At 40.0% G+C, this 13,177-nt stretch overlaps 1 protein-coding gene across 3 annotated transcripts in view; it reads right to left on the reverse strand.

The window, feature by feature from the left end:
- Window positions 1–971: 971 nt before the first annotated feature.
- The window catches only part of Kcnh7 (potassium voltage-gated channel subfamily H member 7), a 421,266-nt gene continuing 409,060 nt past the window's right edge, over window positions 972–13,177 (reverse strand). For all 3 annotated transcript variants that reach the window (XM_041631379.1, XM_041631378.1, XM_041631377.1), the window contains 2 exons: window positions 6,712–6,904; window positions 972–5,177 (listed from right to left, as the gene is read on the reverse strand). In XM_041631379.1, the coding sequence (XP_041487313.1) occupies window positions 4,911–5,177; window positions 6,712–6,904 (460 nt within the window). In that variant the 3' untranslated portion in view covers window positions 972–4,910. The remainder of the gene's footprint in view (window positions 5,178–6,711; window positions 6,905–13,177) is intronic.

Genomic DNA, 13,177 nt, shown 5'->3' on the forward strand with positions numbered 1-13,177 from the left:
AGGTGGCCCCTCCAATCCTGTTTCCTTTTAGCAACCTCATTGTTGGCAGGGGCATGAAAACCACTTTGGGGGTTTGTTACATACTGAGTGTCAGTGTGGAGAGTTGGGTGGAGGCAAGACAGAAAATCACGTGGCAATCATGGCCGTGCCACTACCTGAACACCACTGTGTGGTGCCGTGCAAGCCACAGGATGAATTTGCATCTTTACACAGTGCCTGGTTTCCACACACCTCCATATGTACATTTCAGAGAGAAGTTCAAAAGTCACTTGTCTTTGGATACTGAGGGTCACTTTGGGCTTTTCCTCAACCATAAATGGGATAGGTAGGATTTGATTTCAGCTTTACCATGCCGAGCCTTTTGGCCATTTCCAGCATTCCACACGAGAACTCAGAATGTCCCTGTGCGACGAGAGAAAGAAGCTGGGTGCTTAACGTCCATTACCCTGGGAAGGTCTAGTTTTTGTAAAAATAGCATTGTGTTTACTTTCAAATTAATGACTGTATTTTGTAAAGAGTTTGAAATACCCATGTGGGAACACTCATATCCAAGCAGACACTGCACAGTGAAAAATCCGACATTAATTCAGAGCAATTATTATTTTTTTTGACCGTGGGAATCATATTCTCACTGTTGTTATTATCATTATTTTTCCTTTAAAGCTGCAGCGCTAATAGCACAAAGTTAAGGGAAGATGGTAGCTACAGTTACATGTTTCAGAATCAAAAGCTTTCATCATGGGAACAGCGATTCACTTACTTAGCACTTGTTCAAAAGAAAACTTTTCTTCTTAATTGCTTTTAATGTGTTTCTTGTGGTGGCGTGGGGGGGGGGTCATTTTAGGAAGAAGAGCTGCTAGGCTCGAGTTGGCCTGATGACAGGGGACACTTTGCGGACCTCCGTGTTTCAGTTCGTACACAGATCATGCTAAGGAGAGCTCATTGAACCCGTGCTGAGTCCCAGCCTTCACTTTTTTTTTTTTTTTTTTTTTTTTAATGGGATCTGGGATGAGACCCAGAACTTTTCATTTCCAAGTTCTGAGGTGATGTGAGTGCTGCCATCTTAGGACAGCTTGCAGACACCCCACAGCCAAGCTGTCTTCCCAGGGCCTCTTGGAATGCAGAGTATTGACATGTTTATGTTACTACAAAACTGGGATTAAAAATGAAATAGCTACTCAATTTTTTTTTGATCTAAAGGTTTTAAACATTGAATGACAAGCCCATTTACACATCGAGAACTTGTTTTCTGGTTTCGTTTTTATCCATGAATCAACAATATAGAGTCCTTTGTGTTAAATTATAGCCAGTTGCAGTTCATTTCTAGCTAATTGATCTACTGAATTGCTTTTTTCCCTGACTATAAAGTATGTTATATATTTTAGTTACTCTTTTATATATACTGAGGATGTGAAACATCTCATCCTTACCTATAATGTGTCAGTTGTGATTTGAAATTGACATTTGGATATAAATGTTTTTCTCCTGGGTATTTTGGAGCCATTGTACAAGTTCAAGGCCACATAGCCTTGAGCTCTAACACGCACATATTAAACCGGATTCCTAGTGTCACTATACCTGACTAGAAGAGTAGAAAACTTAATTCTGATAGCCAGTAATTATAATGGCCTTGAAATTTACGTTGTCTCAAATTGGCCCCCTGCTTTCCCCTGTTTTGTTGAATTAGTGACTATTATATTAAAAGGATCACTTCTGTCTTTTTTTATTCCTGGTTTTCTCATCAACTAATTAAAGTAGTGGACTCCCCTCTGGGATAAAATGATGAGTCTTAGAGGCAATTCTCTGTCCAGCAATTAATAGCAGCAGGAGAACATCTCAGCCAAATAAACTTTAAGACAGCATTTTTTTTAAGGGCATGGGACCGATAATAATTTTAGGTTAAAGGCAAAGGTGTTATGTCAGTGCTTCTAATTCTTTCCAAGGAAAGCTGGGCTGCTTTTAGGCTGGTGTAGCATTTAGACCCAGCCTTAGGCAGGACCCCAAGTTGGAGGTGGCAGATTGCATTTATTGTGGGTGCTAAGTAGGGAAATGCTATTTTAAAGTTATTTTTCGGCTGGGACAAGGGAATGCGAATTGTGTGTCAGGATGATTGCTTTTGTTATCCATAAGTCAGTTCAAGTGTTCATCTGACATTTACGACTACGTGTATGTTTATGTTGCTTGGGAACCTTTAAAATTAATATTCTGTGGAAAAAAAGAAACGCTACCCAATCCTCCGAGACTTACGATTTAAACAGCAAACAATTATTCTATGTGGAGGAATTAAGAAGGGACGGGGTTTGGATTGTGCTAGAATCTAAGCCAGCTGGATGCTTGTATACTACCCCTTGTCTTCCTTTTCCTGCATGCCCGGTTTTTATAGAGAAGTACAAATGGAGGCTTCAAATAGGCCGAATCGCATGCATGCCATGCCAAATGTTGCAGCTGAAGCATTCGCTAATCAGATCAAACAATCAGATCTCAGTTCCTCACCTGCCAAATCCTCCTTCCTTACAAATGAGCAATCTCTGGTGAATCTATTCGGAATGCCCATGAGCTTAGGCAGAATAGTCCTTCGAAAATGTGTTGCAGCTGCAGAAATGTGTCCCAATATGGAAATAAGATCTCTAAATCCACATCTAGATTGTTCGCTACTTAAAGGACTCTCTCTCTCCTGTGTGGGGCACCTCGTTTGAATGTTTGCTGAGTGAGTGAATGAAAAGGGCCTGGAATCTACATTTCTATCTGTCCCATATCATAAGATTTGGGAAGCCCATTCTAATTATTATACTTTCATTGACTTCACTGGTCTTTTGCTATAAGTACACAATCACTTATGATTACTTTTCTTAAGTGAGAATAGAGCGTGCCCTATATACAGGTTTACTCCCACTCAGATCAGATTGGCAAACTCTGTGACTGCTTAAAATTATATAGAGCACAGCTTAAGGTCACTCTCATCACAATTTAAATAGAGGAATAATGTTATATGCATTTAATAAATTGCTTGCATTTGAAGTGGATTAACGATTAGTGTTAAAGGTGAAAGAAAATTCAACCATTTAATAACGTGCAGACAAACTACTATTTAAAACTCTGTGGGAACATAAGAATTTTTAGAAAAACCAAGAGGCTCCCAACAAATTTCTAGGTGTTTGTTCAGGAGAAAAGAAAGCTAAGGGCTAGTATATAATAATTTTAAGATTATAATTGAGTTGAAAATAAAATTTAACTAGAGTTTGACCCATCATTAATTGTAAATTGTATTTTTTCCTGTGTTGATTTTACAATCCAGATGCCATCTCCTTTTACAAAACAGTAGATAGCACTCAAAGGTGTTAGAATATATTCTTCCACTATATATATATATATATATATTCTGTGATCAAATCAATATAGAATCAGTCTATCCTATACGTAATGGATTTTTCACTTAATTTTCAACTTACTTAAGAAGTTTCTAAGTGCAGGTGGTGGTGATGCACGCCTTTAATCCCAGCACTCGGGAGGCAGAGATAGGCAGATCTCTGTGAGTTCGAGACCAGCCTGATCTACAAGAGCTAGTTCCAGGACAGGCTCCAAAGCTACAGAGAAACTTTGTTTCAAAAAACTAAACAAATAAAAAAATAAAAGGTTCTAGGTGGGCCAATGAACAATGTTTTCCGCAGCTGGGATAATGAAGCAAGGAAACAACCCCATTTTTAATGAAAGACAATTTTGCTGACAAATATTCTGAAATTGAACATTTAAAAAATATGGGTGTCTACTATTTAATCAAATGAAAGATTGGTCTCACATAAATCTGAACAAATTGTGAATGTCTTTTTATATAAGGGGCATGTTAGGAGCCACCCCAGCACACAAAATAATCTTCAGTTTAAGACTTCAGAAAAATGTACTATTGTAAATATTTTAGGAAGCTCGTGAATGAAGCTCCTGAAGAATTTGCTAGAGACTATTTTATTCTCTCACTGATATTGTCCTGTATTCATAATGGTTTAGCTGAAGACAACCTGGGGAAGCAGTGCGCCTCCTCAGTCTGTCCAAACATAGGGCAGAAAAACAAAGGTCTCTCCTCTCCTCCCACTTGCCGGTCTAAAAGCAGGATATAGAGACTCCTTATGGATAGATTGCTCACTGGCACAGAGACTGCAGCTGCCAGAAGTTTCCTGGGACAGCTTTGCTGTTACTTCTCCAAAATGAGGAGCTCTTGCTGAAGGTCTTCTAAACCTGGGCCATGAAACTAGGGCCTGAGTTCCTGAGGAAACCTCACAGGTGTTTTCTGGAGTTTATATTAACAAACTACAAATCTATTAAGAAGGAACCATATCCTTTGATGCTTTTGGATTTAGCTTCCTTTCTAATACGTGTAAGTCCAACTTCTTTTTTATTGTTCTAGGAAATGAAGGTAAGTAACTATAAACATGTCAATAGAGAAGGAAATCCGTTCTCCAAAGTGACTAACTTCCCTCTATCCCCCCCCTTGAAATCCCGTGAGTGCAGGATCATCTGAGTTGCAATCCTGACCATTTTCATTCCTCAGTTTCTTATTTGCTGGAAGGCTTTTTCATAATCAAGCACTGATTCAGTAATAGCGGCAAATAGGAGTCTCCATGCAAGAGAAACTGGAGTTTCCTAGCATGCACATGATTTCAAAAATAAAATCAAAAAATAAGGTGCCTTGAGATGCTGGCAGTTTGAACATTTGGAACCAAAAGCTCTTAATGTATATTTACATCCTAACTGCTCAACTTTACCCTACAAGCTTCAATTTAGGAAAAATATACAGTACTTTTGCATATAATGGTACCTTGTGAGCCCCTGAGTCAAGTAGAGAGGATTTAAATACAAAAAGGAAAACAGCCATTAAAAGCACTTACATTGGATGTGGAGGAAATAGTACAAAAGGATTACTTTCCTGGAAGACCAGGGTCAGAGACATGCCTATGGAGACCCAGGATCCCTACAGTGCTTAGGGAAGAGTCTGGCAGAGACGGGTGCCGGATGGGATGAAGGTAGGTTTTTCTTGGCCGCGGGTGAAGCTCTACAGACACATCGCCGTCTCGTGTTGAAGGTGAAGTCAACTTTTCTTCTGAGGCTGTGTTCAGATGCCTTCCGCTTGAGGGGGATTCTTTGGATTTGAGTTTAGATTTTTCAAGGTCTAGAAATTCAGGACACTGATAGAAAGAAAAGAAAATACGCTTTCATAATTTACTCCAAAAGCTAACTAAAATTATGTGTTTGTGTAATCCAGATGTGTTTGTTTTCCCCATTCGCTATATGTGGTTAAATGTACTGGCCAACACCTCTCTCCAAAAACAGAGCCCCAAAATTAAGGGTCTCTTATCTCAAGTGAAGAATTTTAATTTCACCCTGAAATAAGATTTAAAGGTTCAGTTTTTTTTTAAAACAAACAAACAAACAACAACAACAAAAAACTATTCACTTTGAGTTGTGTATAAGTGGGTTTTAATTCAAAATTTAGGACTGGATTAATAAATGTCTCTTGCTGATTAGTGTTATCTAAGAAGGAAAGCAACAAAGGAAATAAAACATCATTCCTGTCAGAAACCACTGCCTTAACCAACTGCAAAGAATAAAACACGTTGTGTGTATTTCTCATTCATTCAAAACCTCTAAGAGCTGAACTAACTTCCACATTTTGTAAAAAGTATCATTATTTTCCTTTTGACACAGTGACTTCTGTTATCATGTTTCATTTCCTAGAAAATTTTACATTCAGTTTCCATGCAGAAATGTACATAAGAGTGTCTATACATTCTTATCGAAATAGTCTTTCTTAGGTTCCATTGCCCATGATGCTGAAGTAACTGAGAGGGGCACTCTTAGACGATTAGAGTCACATGTTTTGTCTTACCATGGATATTATCATTCAAGTGGTAAAAACTTAGAGATACCTGGTGGCAAGTGGGGCACAAATGTGTTTGCCACATCTGTCTGGCTGCATTTGAACCTCAGATCGAGCCCAGTTACCTGCCCACTCTTTTCTTCTCCAAGGCCTCCCTACCCTGCCTTGTGGCATTGTAGGAAATGCCAGGTTTTCCTCTGATGTACTTTTTGAATTTTAATTCACCAAGCATGATTCCTCACCGTTAAAATCTATATAGTGCGCCAGTCCATTTAGGTTGATTCTTGAGTAATAGCATCCCCTCTTAGATAACTGTCAATGTTTAGGGAAAGGTGCTGTCCTAATGCATGAAAGCACAGTATGAAGAGTTGGGTGTTGTGCACCTGTAATGCCAGCACTGGGGAGGTAGGGACAAAGGGCTCCCTGGGGATCACCAGCCAGCAAGTCTAGCCAAATTAGTGTTGTTGGTGCATTGAGAGAGCTGCCGTTAGAATAACACACAATGTTGTATATGCTTGTCTCAAAAAATAAGATGAACTATCTAGAGAGAAACCTGATGCTTATCTTCTGGCGTTTACCACTCACTCCCAGCAACAGACAGACACACACACACACACACACACACACACACACACACGTAATTGGTACTGTTTAAATTTTTCTTTAAATCCATTGTTTGCAAATTTTAAGGACACAATGCAAAAACACAGATCCAGTTTCCAGAAACTCTGAGCAGAAGCAGATAGAAGTGGAAATTCCTATTTCTCAGTGTGAGTCTTACTCAGGTGACCCGGGAGATACACTCAAGGAGACACTCTTGGCTTTACCGTGTCTACACTCACTTGTGAGGAGGGGCTGAAACTCCGGTCAGTCTTAATGGATGCTCTGGGCTGACTGGTTCTCAGCAGCCGCAGGACAGGTCTCTGGTATTCCGCTCCTGCGGTTACCATGCTGTAGGCTGGAGGGACCACTGTGCTTTGCTTCTGCAGGAGCTGTAAGATGGTCTGGATGTCTGTTGTCATTTGGGATTCAAGTCTGCAAGACATGCGGAAAGGGGAAAGATAGTCTTAAATAGTCATGACCTGTAGGAAAGGTCAGTGCTGAGAAAGCATTGGCACTACCAACAAACAGAACTATGGGTAGCCCTGAACAGGAAAGACAGGAGCGGGAAGAGAGACTCTCTCCTACCAAACCCTTTCTGTGGAATGAATTACTCTGACTCAGACCATCAATTTATTATGCTCATACTAACAGGAAAATAGGAGTTATGTACAATAAGCTTTATTTCTACAAAACTTTATTGATTTTAAAATATAAATCACATTTAGAATATTGTGACCAATAATTATCTGATTTTGATTAGGTTTTTACTCTACTATTTATGAACTGTTTTTGCCCTCTTCACAGAAGAACTTGGTAACCCATTTCTTTTCTTTTATATTCATTTTTTATTTTTAGTCTATTGGTGTTTTGCCTTCATGTATGTCTGTATGAAGGTGTCAGATCCCCGAGAATAGGAGCTACGAACAGCTCTGAGCTGCCATGCAGGTGCTGGGGATTGAACCTGAGTTCTTGGGAAGAGCAACCAGTGCTCTTAACCACTGAGCCCCAGTAACATATTTCTTTACAATTACAGCACCTCAGGAAAACTTCTTATAAAATTTGTGTTTTCACTATGTGCTGGCTAATCTTATGTCAACTTGACACACAAACTAGAGTCATCTGAAAGGAGGGAACCTCAGCTGAGAAAATGCCTCCATAAGATTGGCTGTAGGACATTTTCTTAATTAGTGATCGATAGGGGTGGGTCAAGCAAATTGTGGGTGGTGCCATTCCTGGGCAGATGGTCCTGGGCTCTATAAGAAAGCAGGCTGAGGGGCTGGAGAGATGGCTCAGAGGTTAAGAGCACTGACTGCTCTTCCAGAGGTCCTGAGTTCAATTCCCAGCAACCACATGGTGGCTGACAGCCATCTATAGTGAGATCTGGTGCCCTAAATAAATAAATCTTTAAAAAAAAAAAAAAAAAAGAAAGCAGGCTGAGCAAGCCAGTAAGCAAAACTCCTCCATGGCCTCTGCATCAGCTCTTGCCTCCTGGTTTCAGCCCTGTTTGAGTTCCTGTTCTGACTTTCGTTGATGATGAACAGTGATGTGGAAGCATAAGCTGAATAAACTCTTTCCTCCCCATCTTGCTTTGGTCATGGTGTTTCCTCCCAGGGACAGACAGTAACCCTGACTAAGACACTATTTGACCTTGCCTCTCTCCCCTTCAAGGCAAGTTCTATATATGAGTCATCATACTTTCTTTTTTAAATTATTTTATTTTAATGATTAGCGCTCTTGAACATTAAATACCTTTCCTATCTCTGGTTCAGAGCTTTAATATTTCAGAGACAGAGGAAACTTAAGTTTAGTCGCTTCTATGACTCATCTGGCTTGCACAATGTACAAACAACCATTGCTTTCTCCAAAGCCCACCAGCAGTCAACCTTTCATTTAAAAATAAATTTCAAGACCAAACCACAAAATATAATTGGTTTGTGCCAGGTCCAAAGGAAACTCCAGTTCCCCAAACTCTAAAAGGCAGTCTAAATATCCGGGAATGAGCTCCACCTGGATTACAGAGGATCTCTGGCACTCAGATAAAAAGCTAGCGTTCCTCAGCAACTTGTGGAAACCCAGTCCCCATCTGCCAGGATTCATTTCCCTTACCTCTGGCAGAAGAACACAATAGCTTCCCATTGATGTATAACCTCCAGCACATATCGCTATATCAAGGTAGCCTCAGGCTTCCTCAGTCCCTACTCACAGGACTTGTTATATACCTCAGGTCCCTGCTGACTTTCCAGCCCTTCTCACCTCCTCCTGGACCGGAAACCCCTCCAGCTGATGGACTTCCCTGCCCTTCCTACTCTTCCCTCTCATAACCCAATGTTTCTCACTTCACTAACCCCCTGCTATTTTCAGCATGTTTTCTCTATCCCCTATCCCCTGTTTTCCCATTTCTTGCAGTTAGCTCTGGTCTTGTCTGTTCTTCTGCTCTGGACTTTTCCAGATGCCTCTGGCTGGTTTCTATCTCAAAAATAAAACCAAACGAAGCAAAAACTAAAACCTTCCCCCTTAACCACACCTCGGACTGCTCACGCCAGCTGTTCCTGTCACATACATCTGCTCTCGCGTACAGTTTATTCCCCGGTGTGGATGGCTTAAGATACGGTATTTCCTTGGTATAAGAACAAAATTTGCACCATATGCCTTATTTGTGCCTATGATTTACCACTGAATTAAAAAAGAGAGAGCTGTACATCTTAGAACTATTTGCCCTATTAAATAAATGTATCTATGGAAATTAGTTTTGTTTCAAAAAATGAAAATCTGGGAAACCTTAGAAAAGCTACACGTTATTTTTAATTTTAATTCTAAGATAGTATCTTCCTGTATAGGGAGGTCAGGCTAGCCTAGCACTTTCTTTTCAAGTCTCTGGGGTTGGTGGAATTACAGGCGTGCCAGACAATAGGTTCTTTTTACCTCTTAATAGTAACATTAAAATCTTCTTTCAAATTCAAATATATCCTTATAGATTTTCTTTCATTAGTAAATATGGCCAGAGAAAGCCTTAGTATTTTTCATACCAATAGCTTATAAAATATGTCTGATTGTGGCACATAAATGCCACAGCTGCATGCTGAAAATGAAAAAAATACAGTTCACCTAGCAGATGACTAAATGCCTGATGTAATTGTGGTACAAATTCAATAGAACCGAACGATTATTTTGTTGTTATGAATCGATTCCTCATCTCATACTTCAGGTTCAGTGCAAATTATGTCTGCATCAATAATTCTTCCCCCGTTTAACTCATTCAGAATTATTCTGTCCTGGGGCGAGACAGACCAGAGGTCTTGGGTTCTTGCTGAGGTCATTTCAGGTTTAACTAGAATTTGATCTCCTTGATGGAGATCCCACGGAAAACTCCCCAACTCTATTTATTCTAGGAACCCAAGGTTAGGATGTCCTAGGTAATTTAGCTTCTGTTAAACTGCCTGTTTGTGAGGGGCCCCTCCAGTTAACTGCTTGTCTTAGCTTTTGTTAAACTGCTTGTTTCTGCAACCGTCCCTCCTGCAGTCAGTGAGATGCTAGGGCGTGGTTTCTGCCTTTAAAAAGCCCTGTGTTCTGGACAGTAGGGGCCACACCTAGGTCTCCCAAACACTTGGGTGTGTTTCCAGCTGGCTTGAATGAAGAGTTTCAATTGGCTGTATACACTGTGTCTGAGTGTGTCATCTTTGTTGAGCTCCCCTAACAACTTCTCTTTCCCCCGAGCCCCGAATAAAATTCTAAATTCAAGCTTCTTCATGAATATTTCTACAAATTTAGCCTATTAATGATGACATCGAAGTAGTGAATGGATTGCATGATGCTCTTTACTCTAGTTGACAGGATACACTGTTGGAGGTGAAATGACTTCTCTGTGGCTATTGGAGTAAAAGCTTCACTGACAAGTCACATTGAAGATGATATTTCTGAGTCTGTTAAAGCCTTTGTCAGACAGTGATAGTCTTTGAGGGAAAAAAAGTCTCTTTAAAATAGGTTCTATTTAAATAACGTCAATGCAGAAACCTAGGCAGCTAGCTATATGCCTGATCGTTGCCGGCTGTGAGTGGGGCTTCTCACATAGAAGGGGAAGTAGCTGGTTTACAGTGAGACTGGACATAATTTGTGCTAATACTACATACGACTAGACTTTCTCTATCAACTTGACTTGGCTTTTGCAAGGAAATTTTGCCTAAGGAAGACGAGCATAGGTCAGGAGCTGGGTTTTATTAGCATAGGAATAGCTACTACTCAGCAAGTCTTGACTTCTTCCTGATCAACCTTCACCAAGTCTCACTAAGTCTTGCTTCTCTTCTCCTTTGAATTCCAAAGCAATATGTGATGAATTTTGTGCAATCCTACTTTTTTTTTTATTTTTATGGGTTGGATCTAAATCGCTATCTCCAGAAGCCTGATATGTTGAAGGATTAGTCTCAGGCAGGTTAATCATGGAGAAGTGATTGGACCACAAGGGTTCTGACCTAATCACTATATGAACCTATAGGTGGATTTGTAATTTGATGGCACTCCCGGGAAGCAATGGAAACTGTCTGAGTTGGGGCCAAGTTGGAGGAAGTGCATCAACAAGAGTGTGCCCATGGGACCTATATCTTGGTGTAGGCACCTTTCTGTTATCTCTGTGTTTCCTGGGTGCCATGACATAAGCTGTGCTCACCATGTTTTCCGTACACCATGTTCTCTCTCACCACATTGCTCAGTAAGTCACAGAAGACAGGGTCTGAAACGGAGGCAATGCAAAATGTGCCTCCTTTGGAATTGCTCCTCTAAGCTGGAAAAATGAGCACAGTTCCCTTTCTTGAAGGCCCAGACTCCAAAGTCCCGTAAGCATTGTACTTCGGTGTGTCCTTTCTGAGACTTGATGTATGTGACTGTCCCTCAGTCTCCTTTCTTACATTATTTTTAGTGCTTTACAAAATGATTCTTTTATCTTTTGTGATTATAAAATAATTATGTCATTTTGTTTGCCCTGCCTCCCTCCAAACCTTCCCATATACTTCTTTCAAATTCATGGCCTCTTTTTTTCATTAATTGTTTTTATATACATATATGCATATTATATTATGTATACACTTACATTCCTAAACACCTAAGTACGATCTTGTGTATATGTTTTCAAAACTTTCAAAAATGAATTAGGTGTTTGATATTTGGGTTGGGCATTTCAGCAAAGGAGAGTATGGTAATGGGTGTCTGCACAATGTACAGTATTTATTTTCATGTTATGCCTAGGGTCTATTTGCTGAATTATAAAGGAGTCTTTTGAGAATAAGTAAAGTACTTTGAAAGAATAAAGGGAATTAAACATAAGTCCAATTTTTCTCTGTTTTTAAAACACAAAACAACCCAGCTTTAGATTTTTTTTTTGTTAGCATAACATAAAGTTGTAGAAAAGGAGACCTGCTATCAATCAGGCTTGACATTAGGTGGAAAGGAGAGATGAGACACCATGAAGAGTGATAATTGATTCGAGCTCATTATAGACAGAATCCATGTGAGGACCAGAGTCCGGATTCCCAGAACCCACAGGAAAAGCTGGGCAGATGTGGCTGCCATCTGTAATCCCAGCACTCAGCAGACAGAGAAGGGAGATTCTCCGGCAAACCTGGATAGCTATGGTAGCTAACTGACAGCTTCTGAGTTCAGCCGAGGAACTGCGAGTGAAGAAGTAAGTTAGAAAAAAAATCAAGATTGACACCTGGTGTCAACTTTGGACCTCCACAATTGCACACATGTGCACACAGCATAACCCTCACACGCGCATCCTCATACATTACATATATACATATTACTATGTAAACAACAGAAAAGAAAGCGAAGGACATGGATAATCGATTGTAACAGTAAACAAAGCAGTACTTCATGTGGTCGTGGAAGGCAAACACATTGCTTTGTGCGTTCTGCAGTGGAAAGGCCACTGACCACAAGTTTTACATAGTTTAGGTCATCTTATTTGTGCTGCTTAGTCAAGCAGCACTGAACATCCCTGGCAGCCTGTTAAAATGTGGACTCTGCAACTCCCAGCCCTTCTGTCTTACAGTTGCACTTCTGCAACTTACCCAGCGACCTGAGTGCGTATTTAAGCTTGAGAAATTCTGCTGTGGGATCAAACATTTGCAATTCCCCCAACTTTGTATATATCTAGGCACACTATATAAATATTTAAGAACATCTACATAAACCTTTAAGCCTACATATAATTATTATTATATTAATTGGCCGTTAATGCAAAAAATGTGATATAGCAAGGAAGATGGGTAGTTATGAAAGAAGTGGAAAGAACTTACCATCCTGGTAGCTCTGGGTTGTATCATCAGGTTTCAGGTAGCATGCCTTTCATGAGGCTTATAGGAAATGCATTAATTGCCCACTTTGCCTCTTTTTAATAAATCATGCTGTGGCCTTTGAGATACTTGCCTTCTAGTATACTTGAAGGTCAACACCGAATAAAACACATTTCCAAACACACTCAGGGAAGCTATCAGAATCTTCATTTTTCCTAGAGTTTTCTTTTGAGGCAAGGCCTACTACGTAGTCCTGGCTGGCCTGGAACTCGCTATATGGATCAACCAGTCTCAGAACTCAGAGACTTGCTTGTCTCCTCTAGATGTTTTTGACCAATTTAACTTTAAAGAACTGAAACGGTCTTGAATAAAGCGTTGCCTCTTTCCCCAAACTAAAATTATTCCTCATATTTGTCTA

This window comes from Microtus oregoni, unplaced genomic scaffold (assembly GCF_018167655.1).
Source record: "Microtus oregoni isolate MIOR12 unplaced genomic scaffold, Mior012 000037F_ref0000500, whole genome shotgun sequence".
Classification (NCBI taxonomy): Eukaryota; Metazoa; Chordata; class Mammalia; order Rodentia; family Cricetidae; genus Microtus; species Microtus oregoni.